The following is a 24,069-nucleotide window of genomic DNA, read 5'->3' on the forward strand; positions in this document are numbered from 1 at the left end:
AATCGTTATCAAGGCAGTCACTCTTTTTCCAATATTTCAAAAAAAAAAAACAAAAAAAGCCCACTAAGTCAAAACCTACGAAGGAGACTTAGGCAAAACTGGGGCATCCCGCGGACTGTAATCTCAAAAAGAAACAGTTCAGGCAAAAGTTAGGGATATAAATAAAAAAAAAAAGAAGTCAATAAATTCCCTAAACAACAACAAAGCGTTGTGACCATCAAAAGGAAGAAGTGACTGCCATCTCAAAGATTTCCTTGGTCTTTAAAACCATCACATTATCATAGGTGCAATTCCAAAGTCTCTTGGAGCCTGAATGCGTAATTTGAATTAACTGAGCATAGGATTGAAGTTCATCACGAAGAATTGGGTGGGTACAAATATACTTTGGGCCCATTTCCTTTGTTTCTATAACCGTGAACCAAGCCACGTTACAACCTTCAAAAGACCTAATTGAAGCAAGGTTTATTTTGAAAGCATACTACAACAAGGTTGCGTTAACCTGACTCCTAAAGATTTTTGCAATTCATTTGTTTTACCATACCTTTTGCTTTATCCATCACTTTGATTGTCTAGACCATCGTGTGTGGACATTTGATTCATTTTCTCTACATCAATAATATCATTCCTACAATGATTTTTGATTTCAAAATATGCTTTGGAGCATTGCATTAAAATTACCATTTTTGAATGAACATTTTATTTGCAAGCGAGTACTCATCTTCCAAGGAAGTTCAAACAGTCAAGAGACTTGATCAGTGATCCTATCAGGGGCACATTACTTCAAGATCCTATTGTTCAAGATTTATATTGGGGCAAGTGTTCCCGACATTTCAAGAAACTGAAGCCAGGATCAGTTAACAAGCAGTCAATCAGGGGCAGTTTTCTTCAGCGATCCCCGAGCAGTTTATCAGTCCTTCCCAAAAGGGATCATCAGTGTGACAAAACCAACTTGGCAATGTTCTTGTGTTGAGGAATCAGAGTTCCAATCTTCCCTCACAAAAGAGTCTATCTCAGTTGTCATAATCAATTGCATTACATTCATCATTCACATATCATGCATAGAAAATTCAAAAAAATCATGCATCTAAACAAAATTCATACACATTTACATCTTTTACCTTGAGATCAAAGCCCAACTTACTTGGCATCTACCAAAACATTGTTTGTCCTTTCGCCCAAAGCTAGTCATTGGATGTCATAATCTTTCATTGCCATCCGAAGTCTGTTATCAGATGTCATAAATCTTCACTGTCATCCGAAGCCTGTTATCGGATGTCATGCTTCTTTCTTTCATCCGAAGCCTGTTATCGGATTCATAATCTTTCATTGCCATCTGAAGCCTGTTATCAGATGTCATAAATCTTCACTGTCATCCGAAGCCTGTTATCGGATGTCATGCTTCTTTCTTTCATCCGAAGCCTGTTATCGGATTCATAATCTTTCATTGCCATCTGAAGCCTGTTATCAGATGTCATAAATCTCCATTGTCATCCAAAGCCTGTTATCGGATGTCATTGCCATCTGAAGCCTGTTATCAGATGTCATAATCTTTCTTTCATCCAAAGCCTGTTATTGGATGTCATTGCCATCTGAAGCCTGTTATCAGATGTCATAACCTTTCTTTCATCCAAAGCCTGTTATTGGATGTCATAATCTTTCATTGCCATCTGAGGCCCGTTATCAGATGTCATAAATCTTCATTGTCATCCAAAGCCTGTTATCGGATGTCATAACCTTTCACCGCCATTCAAAGCCAGTCATCTAATGTCATGTTTTTGTTGTCATCCAAAAGCGAGTAATTGAATGTCACAATCCTCAGTAAAATGTTTTCACCTCATTCAATGCCACTCTCGAATTTATCTGATTATTGGTATCGTCTAACGCCACCCTTAGACGTTCCTACTGTCATTTTTATCCAGAGTTTTATCCCTCATTTCAAAGTCTTTCCATCATTAGTTTATCTCTTGTGGAACTATATTCTCCACAGAGTTCAACATTCGTCTCATATCATACTGCATTCAAAATAACAAAAAAGAGTTCATGCATTACATTTCATTTGCATAAGGACAAAAATTCGAGTCTTTTGTATTTAATTACCTTTCGCCATTAATACCACAAAGACTCAAGTCTTCCATGTTATCTGGCTCAAGATAATTAAATAGGGGCATCTGTCGCACCCCAATTTTTGACCTAGTCTTTTTCATATAATTATATTGCATTCCATCTGCATGCAAATTATGGCATCGTTGCACATCTTAGGAAAATTAGACTGTTGTAGCATTCATTCGCATTTTTTGCATACTTAAATTTTTTAGGATAATAAAAAAAATGGTTTAGGTTCAATTTAGATTTTTTTAGTTTAAATTTGTTTTAGATTTAGTTATGTTTTTATATCGTTTTAGTTTCTAGTTTTTATTTTAATATCATTTTTTAGTCTAGATTTATTTTAGCTTTAATATCTCATTAGTTTAGAATAATTTAAGTTTTAATGTATTTTATTTTTAAATTTAGCTTTAATTTAGATTAATCTTTTAGTTTTAATATTATTTTTATTTTAAATTTATTTAGAATAAGTTTTTATTTCATTATTTATTTTTTATTAGTATTATTATTATCATTTAATATTATTATTATTTATTCTTTTTATCAAATATATACACAAAATATAACAAAAAGAGAGTTTTTTTGTTTAAGAATTGGGCCCAATTACTCTTTTTTTCCTTCAGCCCATTTAACAATATTTCAGCTCATTTTACAAAGAAAATAATACAAAAAATGAGTTTGTCTTCTTCTGCCTGCACCAAGCCCACGCCTCTGCTCTTGCCTGCTCTTGCTGTCTCTGCACCATTGCTGTCCCAAAGAAACCAAACCTTGCATCAAAAATGGTAAAACACAAACCTGCATAAGAAAGCCAAGATCAGAGTACTATAATTGTTCAAATTTCTCACTAGTTTCCCCCCATTTTTCCATTCATTCCACTACAAAAGAGACTCAGCATCTGTTAAAAAGGGAGGAGGAAGCCACGGAAATTACACAAAGAAACCTACCCTCAAATCTCTTTTCACTCTCAATCCGCAAAAGAAATCCATAAAATTTCTGCAGAAAACCTCTTACCTCACAAACTCTCATCCAACTTCCACCAAACACCCATATACACAGCAACTCAACAACAAACATTCTCGCATAAGCAGAAGAGTAGAAGAAAAACAGTAACAAAAGAGTGAACAAAGGAGTGACATACTTGGGTGGTTGATTTCATTCGTTTCCCTTTTTATTTGTGTTGATTCATTTACTTTTCCATTGCTTTATATAGTTCGTAATCACCATGTAATTTGTATTCTCTATGAACATAAGTAGAATTGGGGCTAGGTTTTGATGAGGTGAGGTTGATTTTTGATGATATTTGTTTTGGTTGCTTGATGATGCGAATTTGAGAGAACAAATCGCGGTGAGTTTGAGAACTTCGTTGTTGTTTGAGAGATCGAGAGAGGGAGATATTGCGATTATTGTTGTTCTGTTCTTGAGAGTTCGATGCGAGCGGAGAGAATAGAGTTTTTGGTTTTGTTGTTGTTTGTGAGTGAGAGACGGAATCGAGAGAGCGCTTCAGCTCAAAGAAGCGAGATTGAGAAGCTGAAAATTTTCTTTGTTTGATTCACGTGAGAGAGATGAGAGAATCGAGCGCGGGAGGGTGGTGAGATCTAAAGTTTCGTTTTGTTGTTTGTTGTTGTCTGTTCATGAAGCAGAGAAGAGAGACAATCGAGACAGAAGAAGAGGAACAAGTCTGTCTTTCTTCGTGAAAGAGGCAGACACTTCTTGTTTGAACTAGGGTTCCATGAACCCGTTTTTTTTTTCTAATGCAAGAAAGGGGGCTTGGATCCGGGTTTGACCCGTTCCAGCCCAGTAGTTTTTTTTTTTTGTTTTTTTCAGTATTCTTATTTCATATGGGCCTTACACCCTCCATCCGGGTTTAGCACCTCCCATGGCCCATTACTTTTTTTTCTTTCTTATTATTTACTACTTGTTTTATTCTTAAAAATGCAAAGTTAGTATTTTGTTTTCTTTATATTTTGTACAATAATCAATTAATTTGTTTAGATTTTTTAATTAGGTTTTTATATTCTTTAAATGTTTTTTTCTCTCATAATCAATAATTTAAAAAAAAAATAGCTTTTTAATCGAATCGAGTTTTGAGTTTTAATGGATAAGGAGGGTTCGTACGTACTTGTACGAGTTGTCCTAAAAGTATTTGGGTGATGGCCGTTAAGCTTTTATTCGAATACTTGGATTTCATTAAACACTCCATAAAATTCAATTTAATTCACTTCTTTTACAGAAAATGATTTCTTTTTAATCAAATTATTTTAGTCAATAACGGATAGTGAAGAAGGGTTTGTACGTACTTGTACAAGTTGTTCTTCAAGCGTTTAGGCGATGGCCGTTAAGCCATTGTTTGAGCGCGTAGACTCCATTAAAAGACTTTATAAAACTCGATTTAGCAAGTTTTTCTTCTCAAGTATCTTAAGCGATGGCCGTTAAGCTTTTGTTTAAATACTTGGATCCAATTAAATATCTTTCAACTCATCAAATCATCTTTTTTTTCATCACCTACGAGGGGGTTGTACGTACTTGTACAATTTTCTCTTTCAAGCATTTAGGCGATGGCCGTTAAGCTTTTGTTTAAATGCTTGATTTCTCTTAACAAACAACTTCAAATTTATTCACACCTTTTAACTTTAAAACCTTTTTATAAACGAGACACTTAGTCAAATTCAAATGCAATTATACTTCCACATGTGAAGAACGAATATTTTCCACTCGAATGCGATGATGGCCAAAATCCTGTTTTAACTGCGATTTAGTCATCCATTCTTGTAGTGATACGAACAATCTATTATCCATGTGCGCATAGTATTGTTTGAATGCGACCGAGTACCTCTCGCTAAAATCAACCAACAAATTCGGCGTTTTAGCCCGAACTACGATTGCTCTGACTTTCCCATTGCACTAGGGAATACGTAGGCACAAGATACAAATGTCTTGGCGAGCACTATAATAAAAAACCTTTTTTTGTTCCTTTCTAACCTAATAAATAATGCAAGTAGATAATAAGCTAACAATAAATCACAAGATTAACTAAATGGGTCCCATCGAGTACGATGGAGGTGAGGGGTGCTAATACCTTCCCCTTGCTTAACCGACTCCCGAACCTAAATTTGGTTGCAATGACCATCTTACCCGTTTTTTAATCCGTGGGTTTTATCGATATTTTCCCTTTCTTTCTTGGAATAAATAAAGTTCGGTGGCGACTCTGTTGTACTTCGAATGCGCGAAAGCGCGTCGAGTCACATTTTTACCGTCACAGTAGGGTTTCCTATTCGCCCTTCAGAATAGGTGGCGACTCTAAAAGTCTAATTTTTAGGGCAGGTTGCTACACATTCTATTAGAGTTGAGGTGATCCACTAACAATTGAAACTTCTCTCTAGTTACAATCAAATTCCTAAATAACCAAAACGGAAATAACCGATAAAAGACAATTAATTCATAACCTTTTTATTGCAATCAAATACATGATTTGAAATGAAATCAACAGCTAAATTAAACGTCCTGCTCAAGCATTGCCCAGACTCTCATCGGAAGACCATAAAGCCTGATAAAACCAGCAGCATCAGCTTGATCATATATCTCACTACTCTCAAACGACAAGATATCTTTTCTATACAGGCTGAAGGGACTCTTCCTACCTGTTACAGTAACAGAACCTTTGTACAATTTCAAAGTCACAGAACCTGTTGTGGTCTCTGTAATCTTCTGCATAAATGCGTCCATGGACTCGCGAAGTGGATCAAACCATCTTCCAGCGTAGATCAACTCTGCATATTTAAGGGCTAATGAATCTTTGACCTGTATTGTTTCTCGGTCAAGTGTCAAAAACTCCATCTCCCGTGCTGCAGCGAAAAGGATAGTACCACCAGGAATTTCATAGACTCCGCGGCTCTTCATGCCTACAAGCCGATTCTCAACCATGTCTATGCGACCAATTCCATGTCGCCCACCTATCTCATTGAGCTCAGTGAGTAAAGATGCTGGCGAAAGCGTCTTCCCATTGAGTGAAATAGGAAGTCCTGACTCTATGAAATTAATGTTATTGAACATGCAGCACATCAATAACAAACTGAGTTACTGAGTAAGCCAAACTCTCTCAGCCGAATTTTTACAATCTTAAAACACCTCATCAATAAACAATTTAGACAACAATAATCTTGATTACAAAAAATGAATTCTAAAAGTCAAAATGTACTTGGCCAACATCAGCAGTGAAGCAAGCAACATCACAACCATAATTCTCTCTGCAACATCAAGATCAATTGATAAGATAATATAACAAGAAAGAGGATCGTGAACTTGTGATAGAAACCTAGTAGAAAAATGTAAAAATGAACAAGGAATATACCTCAACCATGGAACAATGACTGATGTGTCTAAGCCACCACTATAAGCCAGCACAACCTGGTTCAATTTTCCACGCAGACCGCTACCTCTCTTGGCTTCAGAAACTTCCACAGTTGTATCAATATGCGATGCAGCATTTACAACTGCGTATCATGACAACTTCAATAGCATTACAAACATTAAACTTGAATATCAAACAGCATCTGCTCAGCATAATGAACCAGTGAAGACACAGTGCCTCAACTGAATTCATGGTCACTGCAGCAGCATCCTAACCGCAATTTAGACATGCATTATGCTGCAATAAAATATTCACCGTAAACCTAAACCGCAACCCTAATAATGGATTCACCTTGAAGTCAATATCAACCACATAACAATTTCCAATGAATCTTGATATAAAGTAATCTCACCTTGAAGTCTATAAGCACTAACATTAGTTATTGGTTTCAACTACACATATTAGAAAAGCCCAAAATAAGATCAACAAACACAGAGATATATAAACAAAAAAGGGTCTTAAAATATGAAGTAAAAAACATATACTCATAAACTCAACGGATTAACGTTTGAATTTTTAAAATCACCTCTTTGAATGAACATGAGTTTGCCTTTTCGAACTGATTAAACAGAATGTGTTCTGCAAGTAAAAGATCAAGGAAGCCAAGATGAGAATGAGATAACGAAATTCTAATGAAAAATCAATAAAGGGTCATTGTAAATTGTTATTAGGATTCATAAAGTGGAGTTTTGAAATTGTGATGGTTGAGTAGCATTTCTGAAAGAAAATGAAATGAAAAGAAAGTAGAACCTGGTGCAGTAGTAGTGGTGGCGCATGGATTCGAAGGAAGTGCTTTCAAATGAGCCATTGTTGAAGTGAACAAGTGCAAGAACAACTCAACGTTGCTATGATCGAATATGTAACTAGCTGTGTTACAGGTTTAAGGGTTTCAAAACTTCAACTTCCGGAAATGACCAAACGATCCCAAATACACAATGACCAAGAAAAGGGTTAAATACCTTTTAACCTCTGCCATACTAGCGTGTTTGTGTGTTTCCCTCTTAAGAAAAAAAATTGGTGCAGACCTCGACAAATAGAGATTCTAGTGCCAAAGACCCTGATCCATTTTTTTTGCAAATATTGTAAGAAATTTGGCCCACGTGAACATTATATGTGTGCTGACTGTGTAGTGGCTTGACACATAGGATTTTATATTTCTCATTTCACCCCTCGAAAAAGCTAGGGTATTAGTTATATGAGTCGTTTTAAATCCCTTAACATTTAGGGCGAGACAATCTTCTTCTTCCTCATTCAAGCGGCGATCCCCTCATTCCAAAACTTCATTTTCTATCAACCCTTGATTATTGCATCATATTGTTGTCGTCGAGACAATTGAGTCCAAGTTACAGTGGTGGAAGTAGCAATTCGAACGAGATTTCAAGCGTTCTCAGGTGTGGCTGTCGTCGTCCAATGAAGATGTGGGTCTCGAAGACTGTACAAAACAGGAATAGAAAAAATTGGAAATGTCGTAACGATGAGATAAGAATTTTCACGATATACATCTATTTATGGGAAACATCTGTTATACCATTAATTTGATCCTTTTTGCAGTTGGGGAATTGATGTGACTTGTTTATTTGGGATGATGAAGTTGCTCACACCAATTCTTAATGCTTAAAGAATGAAATTGGTGAATGTAAAAAATGTGAGGTGGCAATGGTGAAGTTTGAAATGACAGAAAAAAACTAAAAAAAGCCAAGATGAAGATTGCTATTATGCAGAAGAAAAATTTCCTATTGAAATTGGCATTATGGTTGTGTTTGATTTTGTTGGCAGTGGTGTACAAGTATATGTAACATTAGTGTAGTATTAGGAATTGGTGCAATTTATTGACATTATTGTAATGTGTTGGTTTTTGTTGGATTGTGTACGATGTATGCTTAGCTTTGTTAGATTATGTACAATGTTGAGTTAATATATGCAATTTGTTGGTATTACTTTACTGTGTTTCCCTTTTGCTGGATTAAGCTATGCTTAGCTTTGATACACAATGACAGTAAGCTTGCAATTATATAAGGCAAAAATTAAGCCATAATTGACATAACATAAGGCATAATTCAAAAACACAAGGGCATAAGCCTTACACAAAATGTAGAAGTCATCATTTCACAAGGCCATAAGTCATTCCAAAAATAGAAATTACACAAAAATACATAAATTAAACTTAAAGTTTTCAACATAATAAACTACTTCCTAAGTTTCTTCTTTGCACGTTGAGAACCACTACCCTCTTGTGTCAAAGTGCCACCCTCTTCATCTGACAGAGACATAGGCCCTGTGAATGGTTTTGGTTTTTTAAGCTAGTTGATCTTAATTCTCTCACTTGACCTCCTTTTCGTTGGTTTCACCTCTTTCCCCTTCTTTTTTTTTGATGTTTTTGTTGATGCTAGGAAGGCTTGAAATTATCTCATTAGTGATGTCACCAAAATAGTCATATTCCTGAGTAGCATCATTAGGTTGTGTTGTGTCCATTGGAGTTTTACCATTTGCATCATTTGGAGTTGCACCATTTGCATCATTTGGAGTTGCACCATCTGCATTAGTAGAAGTTGGCTGTTGCTTGACCTTTTTCTAACAAAAAATAATACAATATTGAAAGTCAGATCACATACATATGAGTCACACACAACTAGTACACAACAACTATTATACCTTTCTTTTGAGCCCATTTGGATCCTGAGTTGTGCTTTTGCATGACTGTATATTGTGACCAAACTTGTCACATTTTGTACATCTGTATGAAACACCTGGAAATCTTCTTCTTGCACCTTCTTCACCAGTCTCTCTAATCCTTAATTTTCTGGATCTCCTTGGACCTTTTTTAAACATAGGTTGCAGTAGCTCTTCTGAGTTTACTTCAGGCCATATTTCTTGACCATTAATTGGACTAACAGGAAAGCCATAACAGAATTTATATTTGTATCTAGAATAACATTCATCAACAAAGTCTTCAGGGTTCTGTTGTCTAAAACCTAATGCTGTAACAGCATGCCTGCAAGGAATTCCAACCAGCTTCTAGAAATTACATGTACATGACCTAGCAGCAATGTCAACTATAACTTCCCGAGTGTTGAAAGAGTGTGTTACTTGGAATTGTATATTCATTGCTTAAGTAGGAAACCATTGACCATTAATCACAACCTCTTTATCTAGTCTTTTCCTAGGAATTGGCATCACCTTGTATGACCATTTTTCAAGTTTAAATGCAGAAGTTGAGCACCTATTCATTAAGTATTTTCTAATCCACTCTGACATGGTCAGAATTGGTTTATCCCTAGCAGCTAATATTGTTACATTAAAAGACTAAGAAATATTATTCATGAGAACATCACACTTTGGATAAAAACTGAAAGCATGCTTACACCAACTTTTGGGAGGAACTCCCTTTAGCCAACTCTATGCCTTTGAGTCAACTTGCTTCAGCTCATCCATCTTGGTTAACCATCCCTGATAGTATGTTGCTTTTGCAGCCCCCATCATCATATCTCAAATCAAAGATACACCACCATTTTTTTTTTGAAGTTTTCATAGAGATGCCTGAAACACAACCTATGTTATATCCTTTCATTCATTTTTTCAAAAACAAATACTAGACCCTGAGACAAAAAGCAATATCAATACATATTTGACTTGGTAAATTACAAACAAATTCAGATAATAACAATCACCTTTTGTTGATCAGAGATAAACACATATCTCTTGTCCTGCCCAATATCTCCCATCAGCAAGTCAATAAACCATCTCCAACTGTCTTTGTTTCTGTCTCAACTACCCCAAATGCTAAAGGAAAGTACTGGTCATTGGGGTCCCTACCCACAACAATAAGTAATTGACCCCCATATTTGATTTTTAGATGACAACCATCAACTCCAACAAAGGGTCTGTAACCATTAATGAAACCCTTTTTGCAACCATCAAAGCAAAAATAGAAAGATCCAAACCTTGGTTGTATGGAAGGATTAGGTCTGGTAACAGTGATACTCAAAGTGTTCCCAGAATTAACTCTATGTAACTCAGATGCATACCTTATCAAATTTGCATATTGCTTATCTGTATCTCCTTCTATAATCCTCTTTGTTATGAGCTTTCCCTTCCATGCCCTACCCACAGTGATTCCCACAGAAAAATTATGCCTCATGTCTTGAATAATGTCACAGATCCTAACACTCTCGGATGTTTGCATCTTCTTTACCACAGCTTTAGCCACCCACCTTGAGTTTGGAGACTTGTTCTCTAAAACCCTAGAACATGTATGCTTGTTAAATACAATTTTTATAGCAAAAGTGTGCTTGTGGCCCACTTTTGAGCGAAGTATTAAAAAACCACATTTGGCCCTATATTATACCCGTACTGTGTAGCTCTCGTTTTTCACAAACGTAATTTCCCTATCATTCAAAACTGACCACTCATGTATTGCTTCTGTAAAGTCATCAAGGGAATTGAATTCCATACCCCACTCAAATTTAAAATTCTTGTTGAAATGCTCTTTCCTAAACCTTTCAAACTTTGGCACTTTCTCATCATCTGATATATCAGGGTCTGAGCTATCCAGGTCATCATTAACATATTCACCATCATCTTCCAATTTTTTCTTTTTTGAACCACTCAAAAATCTAGCTAGTGAATAACTTCATTTATAGGCATAGTAACATCAATACCTTCAAACCCATCAACCAAAGTAATGGCACGTTCATCTTCACTATCCCTCAACCCTTCTACGCCATCTTCATCAAATATATCCATCTGAAGTACCTCATTCATACACCTAGGACTTCTCACTGACACTGACACATATATTACATCATGCTCCACAAACATTTCCCCATCAACCTCATTAGCACTAGCATATGTTGGGAAATCGTAACATTCATCATCCTTCCTAATTTGGAAAAAGTTCGAATCCATTTCAATAACCTTAGTCCATGTCCTATATGTCCCTTCCTTGTAGCCCCACCCAGTCAACATCCTATGAATGCTAACCATTGTAAACTTAGCAATGTGAATATCAATGATTAAAATCGTGACACCTCCCTTGTAAATCATATCCCCATTATTCAAGCTCACAAATTCCCCTCCATGGTGGAACACATCATTGAAGAGTTGCTTATTCTAAAATTAAAAAAGAAAACGATTATAACCTAACCTTCGTCAACCATTACTGAGTTCGACACATACGGTGACAAAAAACAAACCTTTTGAGCTTCAGATGCCTCAACTTCTTCTTCATGCATGTCTGGTTGAACTGAATGCTTCGATTGACTTGCTTCAGTAGCTTCGTTCGCTTGCTTAGATTTCTTGAATTGTTTCGAAGGCTTCGATTTCTTCTTCTTCATCGTGGTGGAACCTCTCTTCGTCATCTCCAAGTTACTATTTCGGCTGCAATAATAAAACCCTATCTATTCAAGGGGGTGAAGTGAGAAAAATAAAATTCTATGTCAACAATGGCTTTTATAATCAAATCCTATGTGTCAAGCCACTACACAGTCAGCACACATATAATGTCCATGTAGGCCAGATTCTAAGAATATTTGCAAAAAAAATGGATCAGGGTCTTTGGCGCTAGAATCTTTATTTGTTGAGGTCTGCGCAAATTTTTTTTAAGGGGGGGGGGGAACACAAACACGCTGGTATGGCAGGGGGTAAAATGTATTTAACCCATTTGAAAATAATTAAGACTAATATGCAAAATTTGAATACATATAAAGACCAATCTGTATAATTTAAAAAGAATGCATTGTAGATCATTTTGAAATTCATGTTTTTCTAGAATGAAAAAAGAATTTAAAATTCTTAGTTTTATTTGGAATTTAAAATTAAAATTAAATTGATTTCAAAAAATTATCAAATTTATTAATAAAGAAATATAATTTACACATTCTAGCTTGTGTACTTGTTTATCTGAAAAAGAATGGAAGCAATATTGGTTGAGATACTAATCTTAGTGGATTTCTTAATTATAACTTATAACCACAAAACATCTCACTATCCGACTACTTGGATTAAGATAAAACTTACATTAGATGCTAGGACAACCCATGTATTCCCTGAGACTCGTAACGAGTATCTTAATACATCATATCCCTTCAAAGATCGAGTATCCAATGCACATTCTAAGGACTGACAATCTAGTATAAATGAATTTGACTCGATTACAAGATAAATCACTTATCCTCAAATCAAAGTATCAAAATAAATTACAGATTCCCTTACTAAATGACCGAGACAAATCACATACTCTATAACTAGATCACTTGGATAACTCACATATCTTCGTAATTGTCACTGGGAAAAATCACATACCTTATAACTTAATCACTGAGATAAATCACATATCCTTAGGACCAGACCACCAAGATAATAACAAATCCTCCAATTGGAGTATCAGAAAAATCCTATATTCATTTACATGGATCGTCAGGATAAATTGCAAATTCCCAAGTCAAGTCACTCGAATGAATCACATATCCTTTAGTTAAACCATCATAATAAATCACATATCTTTCAATTGGATCATTAGGGTAAATCACATAACACTACAAGAAAATTAGGGTTTTGCGACAAAAAAATTGTGAATGTTACTTGCTAACCGTCATAACTCTAATATAAAGACGCGCATCACGAAGGTACACACCTACTACCCTTATATTTTTAAAAAATTATTAAATATCACGACGGTACAACAACCGTCGCCGCTAAAAAAAGCAAGAGTTGAAAAAAAACAATAGCACACGCTCAAAATATCACGACGGTGAAGCACCAGTCGCCATGTTTTGCTGAAAATATCATTACGACAGTGAAGCACCCGTCGCCGTGTTTTGTTGAATATTACACAATGGTGTTAAGGCATTGTGATGAAAAAGAATTTGGAGGAAAGAAAAGGAAGAAGATACAGTTTGAACTTTGTGAATTGACTTCACAATATACAATGGGCCAATGTCCTTATATATTGGTTGGACTAATCAGCTTTGGGCCTATAAAACAGAATATAAAGAGTGAGGCCCAATACGGTTAAAAGCCCCCCATAAGCTAGGTGTAAATAGAATGTAATCCTAGCTTAGAGACATTTTCTAAAAAAGGAAGTTTGTCCAACGGTTTTGTTAAGATGTCTGCAAGTTGTTGACGAGAAGGAACAGGGAGAAGATGAAAAAGGTGCTGCTGCAGTTTCTCACGAACTAAGTGGCAGTCGATATGCTTGGTTCTTTCGTGGAAGGATGAGTTGCTAGCAATGTGGATGTAACACCCGTATATTTTAATTTTTAATTTAAATAGAAATTTAATTAATAATTAGAATTATATGTGGTTTGAGGGATTTAATTGGAAAAAGATGGTCTATGGTGTTGGGCCATGTGTGATGTTAAGGAATGAGGGGGTGTTATGTTAGTAAAGGTCTTATTCCAATTAAAGTTTATTTTATAAAATAATAAGAATTGGGAATAAGGGAAAGGAACGTGAAAAGCAGAGCAGAAGAGATGAGGAATTGGAACACGAAGAACGTGAAAGAGGAGCAATGGAGGGAGAGACCAATCAAGAACTCTTGGCTAAGGTAAGGGGGGACTCTCCGGTTATCATCTATTATCGTATTCTTGGATAATAATATTGATTAGGGATGTTGTTGAGTCAATTTGGATTATATGTCGGGTTTAGGGAGGTTATGAATTGATGAAAATTGCATGTATTATTGATTGATTATGTGTTGTTTTGATGTGTGATGATGAATAATGATGCAATTGATGATTAACTGCCTGTATATGATGTTTAGAGTCAGTTTTGGACTCAAATTGGGTGAGATCGTAGGATCTGACGCAGACCTGAAAGTCTGTGAAATCGCACAGGTCGCGCCGCGTACCTGTGTTGGCGCCGCGAAGGCGTACTTGTTTTCTCGCATCGCGCCGCGTCCATGAGTTGGCGCCGCGAACGCGTTTGTGTGGTTCAGGTCGCGCCGCGAGCCTTGGTTGCGCCGCGTGCTGTAACGTAGTTATTTTCTTGGGAAAGTTAAATGATGTGTAACTTTCGAACCGTAGGTCCGTTTTTAGTGTCGTTTCGAGCACGATGAATCTTATGAGATAGCCTATGTTTTAAATGATGAAATGAGGTGTGAATCCAATTATTTTTAAATATGATTTTATTTCTTGGTGTATGATGTATTGTACATATATGTGATGAGATGTGTTAAATACATGATATGTTGAAATATTAATCATGTGACGATTTGTTTAATTGGATGAAGTATTGTTGACATATATGATGAAATGTGACAATATGAGATGTTGTTTTGAAAAACATTATGATGTGATGATTTGTTTAGAGTCGTATGATAATGACTGAATTGCTTTGAAATGATGTGAATACATGTGTGTCCTTATTTTTTATGATGATGATGGATGTGGACACTTGTATGTTCTTTAATGATGATGATGTTTGATTATATTTGAATGATGCTAATGTATATAAACATACTTTGATGATGATGATGATGTTGATGATGAAATGGGTATTTGATGATGTTACTCATTAGACTTGACGATGGTATAAGTATGTTGTATATGTTGCATTCATTCATGTGCATTGATGATACTGTATCCATAAGGGTGTGTTGGATCAGTGAAGGGCATGATTCCCATTGTGAGGAATCTGTGCTGGCAGGGCCGTATCTTGATGATGTTGGATCGGTCATGGGTTATTCCCATTTGATGAGGTTGGTACCACATGCATAGTGTCAGTTCATACATATGCATACTTTTATAACATGATTGGATGTATTCCAGTGTTATAAATATTGATGATGTGTTGGTTGTGTGTTTTGTTGAATTAATGTTGAGTATGATTGACTGTTTGAAAGATGTGTTCTGTTGATGTTTGTGTAAACGATAGATATTCCTGATAATCTGAATATGATGAAATTGGGTGAATGATATAACTATGATGTGTTGTTATTTAAGATGCAATAACATTTGTTAACTGTGATGAGACTCACCCTTACTGTTGACATTTTCAGATTGAGGATAGCTGCTTTCGACTTGGTGAGGATTAGCTCATAAGTCAGTGTATTAGAGTAGCGTCAGGTGTCATGCTCTGATATTGTAACACTGGGGGAACGTTAGATTAGAGTTTATGATGATACTCTATCGTGTTGATATTGTATTAAATTATGTGGGATATTGCATAGATGATGTTATGCTTATCCGTATGATGAATTTTCCGCTGTGTAAACATGAGATGTTTATGTATTATGACAGATTGTTCCTTAGTGAAAGCATGACAATGAATTTATGATAATTTGTTTTAAATTGAATTGTGGCACCCTTGTTTTCATGTTCTACTCTGAAAATTATTTTATAAATTTCCGTGGGGTTTAGAAGGGTGTTACAATAGTGGTATCAGAGCAGGTCGGTCCGTCCGGCCAATTGTTGAGTCAGTTGAGTTGCACGACGGTTGAATACTGTCGGCATTTTTATTCCTTGGTATGCGACATGTGAGTGAATCACTGTCGGTACTTAGTTGTTGTTGCAGGTGTGGGATTGGAACAAGTGGGGGAGAAGCTTCGCTTCTCGGTTATGTTTCAGTTGAAGAAGATTGATTCAGTAGGCTGTTGTTGGAAACAGTGCGAGCGTTGTCGGAGTTTGTTGTTTCCCGAGTTGAAGGTGACTTAGAATTAAGACTTCACTGGGAATTGAGTTGGAACATCTTGAAGGAAGGTGATTAGAGGTAATTGACAGTTATTGTAAGAGAAGGAGATTGGAGAGTTGCGATGTGTCAGCTCTGCTGGTATGCTGCGAAGTTGTCAGTTGAGTAGCCTTGCGTCTCGGAAGAGGTTCAGTTACGAGTTTGCAAGGAGGATTGTCGTCGTGATGTTGCAGAAAGCGGACTTCGGCGGGGGAATGTGTCGCTTAAGTTATAAGGATGTTTGGAAGTGAAGAGATACGATAAGGGGCTGTTTGGAATGTGATAGAGTTGAAGAGAATGAGTTTTGGAGAGAGATTTTCGTAAGCAAAACGCAGGAAAATTGCTGAATAGCTGCGGAACTTCGAAAATTCATAACTGGAGTTCTGGACACCCGAATTGAGTTCCGTTTGAAGCGTCAGAAAGCTAATGAGATGAACTTTGTTATAAAAATGGTTGCAACAGCTGTAAGATAATTAATTATGACAGGATGACGTTGGTAAGAGGCGAAGTTACGGTTACTCTTGTTCTTATAACTAGACTTGTTTATTGGTACTGCACGGGATGTCAGTGTCAGTGTTGAAGGGATCGAAGGAACAATTAGCAGGTTTGTTGAAGAGTAATTTTAAGAATTGAATTTACCAATTGAGGAGTTTTGGATATATCGTATAGAGTGTCACTGCATGATGTCAGTGTTGCATTTTTCGGGCAATGATTGGAAAATTCATATCTTGAGTTCCGAGTGTCGGATTGATGTGCCGTTTGAACCTACGAAGAGGAGGGATTGTGTTCTAATTTATGGGAGAGTTATAAATACAGTAGAGTGACCCTATGAGGAAAGGTTCTGAAGTCGGTTATGGAAGCGTGAAACTTGTTGAATAAGAATGCTTACTACCGTGATTGTTGGAAACAAAATTGAGTGTAACATGTTGTTGATGAGATGTTCGGTAATAAGGATGGTTTGAGGGCCGATGAATTTTAGTGAAGAGTGCATTAGTAGTAAAGATGGGATAAACTTTAGAACCCTTGGAATCGTATTTGTGATGGCAAAATAACGATAAGTATAAAAGAAGAATTGTAGGGAATTTCTAACATTTGTTGACGTGAGGAAGACTTGGTTGAGATTCCGAGTGGAATGATATTTGGACGTGAAGGATGTAATAGAATTTAGATTAAAACCACGAGTTATGAATGTTGTCTTGGTCTTGCAGGCTAATTGTATGGTTCAAAATTCGAAGTGTTTAGTGATCATAAGAGTTGAAGTACCTCTTTGATCAGAAAGGGCTTAATATGAGGCAGTAGAGGTGATTAGAATATATTTTTGGATTAGGATTTTGGTTTGAATTACCATCCTAATGAGGAAAATGTTGTGCTATTGTGTTGCGTAAGAAGTCCTTAAAATGTCGGTGCTAATGATGAATGAGTGGGATTTAATTGGACAATTTAGAGACTTGAGTTAGTATGTGAAGGCACTCCTAATAGTGTTAGATTGAGTGTGCTAGAAGATGACTAGTAGTATTCTTAACAAGATTAGAGAAGGTCAGAAAGATGATGTTGACTTGATCGATAGGTTGACTTTGAATTACCAAAGTAAAGGCGGTGAATTCAGAATCGACGAAAACGATGTAATGAGGTTGAGTGATTGGATTTGTGTAACTGATGTTTTGAGGTTCAGAAGGATATTCTAGAAGGACACCGTAGTGAATTATTGGACTATGAAGATGTTAATGAGTTTGGGTGCAAACTCGGAAAATGGACACTATTATGTAGTAACGACGGTTTATGCTTAAATATGATTTTCAACTAATATTGACAAATTTAGGACTTGATCACCCTAAATCTCTTGTTGGTAGTAGATGGAATCATATAGAAGAGATAAGCTTGTTTTGTTACCTTAATGGTTTAAGATGTGATGAATACTAAGCCGTGAGAATAATCACTCACTATGTTGTGTGAACTTATGAAGAAGTGAATATGAAAGAGTGCGACATGGTGGATGATGACTTAAGACGGGTAATCAGAGTCGCGCAGCGAAAGTGTGATGTGGAGTAGTGTTATGAGTACTACTCGCGGGCAGTAAAGGAATTAATATGTCGGAAGCCTACATAGAACATATGTGTTGATCTATATGTTGGATTTAGAATCCAGTGGAGGTAAGGATGTCATGTCGAAGAATTATAACTCTTTTGAATAATTGCCGAGATGATGAATATGTTATTACGGTTGTACATAGTTAACGAGTATGTATCCGGTGAAATTAAAACGAAGAGTTGATGCTATATGACGTTGTAATAATTTTGTGTTGTTGTTAAGGGGTTATTGTAGATTCCATATATAATGAGGAATTATACTCTATGAAGGGAGAAATTGATTTAATTCTTAGAAAAGAGCGAAACTCAAATTGAGTTGTTTTGTAAGAAATGTCGTATTGAGACTGATGAGCGTGATTATAATTACTTGTGTGCACTCGTTCCGATGGCCGGGATGTTTAATAGATGTAAAAACTCAAGAATTTGTTTTGAGTGCGAGTGAGTATTATTGAGTGGTAAATTGGTACCATGAATGATGAAGAATGATTCTTGAAACAAATGAGTAAAGAGAGTCGGAATCGGGTAAAACTCAGAAATCTATTTGGTATAGATGATTGTGATGAGTAGTCAGAGTAGTGCGGAAAAAGCGGAATGTAACGTGTTGGATAAATGTTGGTGTGACTTAAGAGGAGTCAGATAATTGGAATTCAATGGTATAAGAATACGAGTATTGAGTTTCTGGAAGGAAGTGGTTGATGAAAAATGTAAGTATTACATTATCACTTAGATGGAAAAGTGTGTCTAAGGTTGGTATGTTTGGTAGATGGAATGCATTACTGCAGTGTTGATCAGTGTGATCATACTATGGAATGTGTAATTGTATTACTCAGTTGCTGAGTGTATTGTATAAGTTATGCCTCAATGTTCTATTGTAGTTAACCTTTTAGAGATATAATGAGTGGTACAACTTTTGATGGTCAAATGCGACGTAAGAATTGGGATTTGAATGTATGAAACATGTTCCTGTTGGTGATGTCAGATGGATTTTTAGGATTGACCGATGGTAATGTTATTGGGAGCTGAAGAGTCATGTGGAGGACTCTTATACGAGCTGGTTACTTGAGGTATGTTTTCGAGGACGAAAACTCTTTTAGTGGGGGAGAGTTGTAACACCCGTATATTTTAATTTTTAATTTAAATAGAAATTTAATTAATAATTAGAATTATATGTGGTTTGAGGGATTTAATTGGAAAAAGATGGTCTATGGTGTTGGGCCATGTGTGATGTTAAGGAATGAGGGGGTGTTATGTTAGTAAAGGTCTTATTCCAATTAAAGTTTATTTTATAAAATAATAAGAATTGGGAATAAGGGAAAGGAACGTGAAAAGCAGAGCAGAAGAGATGAGGAATTGGAACACGAAGAACGTGAAAGAGGAGCAATGGAGGGAGAGACCAATCAAGAACTCTTGGCTAAGGTAAGGGGGGACTCTCCGGTTATCATCTATTATCGTATTCTTGGATAATAATATTGATTAGGGATGTTGTTGAGTCAATTTGGATTATATGTCGGGTTTAGGGAGGTTATGAATTGATGAAAATTGCATGTATTATTGATTGATTATGTGTTGTTTTGATGTGTGATGATGAATAATGATGCAATTGATGATTAACTGCCTGTATATGATGTTTAGAGTCAGTTTTGGACTCAAATTGGGTGAGATCGTAGGATCTGACGCAGACCTGAAAGTCTGTGAAATCGCACAGGTCGCGCCGCGTACCTGTGTTGGCGCCGCGAAGGCGTACTTGTTTTCTCGCATCGCGCCGCGTCCATGAGTTGGCGCCGCGAACGCGTTTGTGTGGTTCAGGTCGCGCCGCGAGCCTTGGTTGCGCCGCGTGCTGTAACGTAGTTATTTTCTTGGGAAAGTTAAATGATGTGTAACTTTCGAACCGTAGGTCCGTTTTTAGTGTCGTTTCGAGCACGATGAATCTTATGAGATAGCCTATGTTTTAAATGATGAAATGAGGTGTGAATCCAATTATTTTTAAATATGATTTTATTTCTTGGTGTATGATGTATTGTACATATATGTGATGAGATGTGTTAAATACATGATATGTTGAAATATTAATCATGTGACGATTTGTTTAATTGGATGAAGTATTGTTGACATATATGATGAAATGTGACAATATGAGATGTTGTTTTGAAAAACATTATGATGTGATGATTTGTTTAGAGTCGTATGATAATGACTGAATTGCTTTGAAATGATGTGAATACATGTGTGTCCTTATTTTTTATGATGATGATGGATGTGGACACTTGTATGTTCTTTAATGATGATGATGTTTGATTATATTTGAATGATGCTAATGTATATAAACATACTTTGATGATGATGATGATGTTGATGATGAAATGGGTATTTGATGATGTTACTCATTAGACTTGACGATGGTATAAGTATGTTGTATATGTTGCATTCATTCATGTGCATTGATGATACTGTATCCATAAGGGTGTGTTGGATCAGTGAAGGGCATGATTCCCATTGTGAGGAATCTGTGCTGGCAGGGCCGTATCTTGATGATGTTGGATCGGTCATGGGTTATTCCCATTTGATGAGGTTGGTACCACATGCATAGTGTCAGTTCATACATATGCATACTTTTATAACATGATTGGATGTATTCCAGTGTTATAAATATTGATGATGTGTTGGTTGTGTGTTTTGTTGAATTAATGTTGAGTATGATTGACTGTTTGAAAGATGTGTTCTGTTGATGTTTGTGTAAACGATAGATATTCCTGATAATCTGAATATGATGAAATTGGGTGAATGATATAACTATGATGTGTTGTTATTTAAGATGCAATAACATTTGTTAACTGTGATGAGACTCACCCTTACTGTTGACATTTTCAGATTGAGGATAGCTGCTTTCGACTTGGTGAGGATTAGCTCATAAGTCAGTGTATTAGAGTAGCGTCAGGTGTCATGCTCTGATATTGTAACACTGGGGGAACGTTAGATTAGAGTTTATGATGATACTCTATCGTGTTGATATTGTATTAAATTATGTGGGATATTGCATAGATGATGTTATGCTTATCCGTATGATGAATTTTCCGCTGTGTAAACATGAGATGTTTATGTATTATGACAGATTGTTCCTTAGTGAAAGCATGACAATGAATTTATGATAATTTGTTTTAAATTGAATTGTGGCACCCTTGTTTTCATGTTCTACTCTGAAAATTATTTTATAAATTTCCGTGGGGTTTAGAAGGGTGTTACAGTGGATGGCTGAAGCATTGTCACAATACAAATTAGCCGGTTTTTGGAAGGAGATGTTGATGTCATTGAGCAGATTTGTGATCCATTGTATCTCGCATACGGTTGTAGCCATGGCGCGATATTCAGCTTCGGTTGAGCTTCGAGAAACAGTTGGCTGTTTCTTTGATTTCCATGAAACAAGTGAGTTTCCCAGAAATATGCAGTAGCCTGTGATAGATCTTCGAGTGTCGGGGCATGTGGCCCAGTCCGAATCAGAGAATGCCTTGATTTGAATGTGTTGGTTGCTTGGGAAGAACAGTCCTTGGGCAGGTGCAGATTTCAGGTAACGCAGGACACGAAGAGCTGCTTCATAATGAATGTCTGTTGGAGTTTGCATATGTTGGCTCAACTGTTGGACAGAATATGCAATGTCTGGGCGGGTGTTAAGGAGGTTAATAAGCTGTCCTATCAGGCGTCTGTATTTTGTTGGATCATCCATTGGTTTTCCCATGTTTGTAGTCAATCGTGTGTCGCGTGCCATTGGTGTGTTAGCCGGTTTGCAAGCAAGAAGGCCAGCTGTTGAGAGAAGATCTAATGTATACTTTCTCTGGTTGATGTTGATGCCATTGCTGTTTCTTGCGATCTCGAGTCCTAGAAAGTATTTCAAAGGTCCGAGATCCTTTAGATGGAAATGTGTATGCAGTAGCTGCTTGGTTTGATTAATAATGTCAAGATTATTTCCTGCAATCAGCAAGTCATCAACATAAATCAGGATTAGAGTATATGAATTGTCAGAGTTATGTATAAATAAGGAATGGCCACAGGAACACTGTCTGAAGTTGTTTGTAAGTAAAACTTGGGATAGCTTGTCAAACCATTGCCTGCTGGACTGTTTTAAGCCATACAATGATTTGAGTAGTTTACAAACTTGATTAGGGGCTGAAGCATGCATGCCCTTGGGTAAAGACATGTAGACTTCTTCATCTAAATCACCCTGTAAGAATGCATTATGCACATCTAATTGAAATAATAAAAAATTAAAGGTAGCAGCAAGAGCAAGAAGTATTCTTACAGTGGTTAATTTTGCAACAGGGGAGAAAGTGTGAAAGAAGTCTATACCTTCTATTTGCTTAAAACCTTGTGCTACAAGTCTTGCTTTATGTCTTTCTAAGGTTCCATCTGAGTGATATTTAGTTTTATACACCCATTTAGAGCCAATAGCTTTCTTACCTGGAGGAAGAGTTGTAATGATCCATGTCTTGTTCAGAGTAAGAGCTTCAAGTTCATTATTCATGGCTTGAATCCAGTGGTTGTGAGCACTGGCCTCTTTATATGTTATAGGATCAGCTGTGGTTGTTATAGCAGTGATGTATGCATGATGTGCAGGTGAAATGGCATGATATGAGAGGTACTTAGATATGTCATATATGGGGGGTGATAGAGAAGTATTACATATGAAATCCATTAAGTATGCAGGTGTGGATTTAATTCTTGCAGACTGCCTAAGGTTAGTGTCCTGATTGTAAACAGTTTGTAATTCATTAGAATGGTCAGGAGGTTGTGTTGGAGTTGGTTCAGTGTTATTCTCAGTAGTAGAATCATGAGGGATAGGTGATGTGTTAGGAGTATTTATGGATGGTGGATTTGGTTGTGTGGTAGGCATTTGCTGAGTATTATTAGGAGCAGTGTGATCATCAAGATCAAATATAAAGGGTATGGTTGTGTAGTCCAAATGTTTGTCAGTATTATTGGCAGGATTAATGTAAGTGGTGTAAGGAAATTGGTGTTCATAAAACACTGTATTTCTGGATGTGAATAAGGTCCTAGTGTTAAGGTCATATAGTAAATAGCCTTTTATGCCTAAAGTAAAGCCTAAGAAGATGCAAGGGGTGGCTCTAGGATCAAGTTTATCCCTATTTCTAGTTAGGGTAGATGCATAAGCCAAGCAGCCAAAAACTTTAAGGTTGTCAAAAGAAGGTGGGGAGTTAAATAGCAATTCATGTGGTGTTTTATTTTGTATGGTGGGGCTGCTGAGTCTGTTTATGAGGTATGTGGTGTGGCATAGGGCAAAAGACCAGAAAATTTTGGACAGGTTAGTAATGCTATTACTAGTGGGAAAGGAAAGTTTGCATTGTTTGCTTAGATGACAAGTATTGCAGGGCTGAGTTTTCTTAACAGTTATTATAGAAAAATCTTTAGACATTTGAGAGATAACATCATGGGATGGGTGTCCCAATCTATGATGCCAAAGAGTGTTCTTATTATGAATAGGATCAGAAATAATGTTGTTACATGTGTTATGAGTCTTAACAACAAAAATAGGTATCCTATGTAAAATGTAAAGATTATTGAGAGGGGTGACTTGGCCAATCTTCTGCTTGGTAGACACATCCTGTATATAACAGGAGTTGTGTAAGAATGTTACACTATAAGCAGAGTTTTGGCATAATTTTGAAATAGATATGAGACTAAATTTGAAGTTAGGGATGTAAAAAACATGCTGTAAACTAAGGGAATGTGTGATATGAACAGTTCCAGAGAAATGTGCAGTGAGATGTGTTCCATTAGGTAAATTGATTAAAACAGGAT

General features: G+C 36.4%; 1 protein-coding gene across 1 annotated transcript; it reads right to left on the reverse strand.

Annotated features, from left to right (window-relative positions):
• Positions 1–5,595: 5,595 nt before the first annotated feature.
• Positions 5,596–7,319, reverse strand: LOC131650229 (argininosuccinate synthase, chloroplastic-like). The gene is made up of 7 exons (XM_058919948.1): positions 7,262–7,319; positions 7,038–7,090; positions 6,864–6,903; positions 6,452–6,593; positions 6,299–6,347; positions 6,182–6,218; positions 5,596–6,128 (listed from the first exon to the last, which is right to left on the reverse strand). Exons 1-7 carry the CDS (start codon positions 7,317–7,319, stop codon positions 5,596–5,598), a joined length of 912 nt encoding a protein of 303 aa, XP_058775931.1.
• Positions 7,320–24,069: the final 16,750 nt, after the last annotated feature.

This window comes from Vicia villosa, linkage group LG2, assembly GCF_029867415.1.
Source record: "Vicia villosa cultivar HV-30 ecotype Madison, WI linkage group LG2, Vvil1.0, whole genome shotgun sequence".
NCBI classification, from domain to species: Eukaryota; Viridiplantae; Streptophyta; class Magnoliopsida; order Fabales; family Fabaceae; genus Vicia; species Vicia villosa.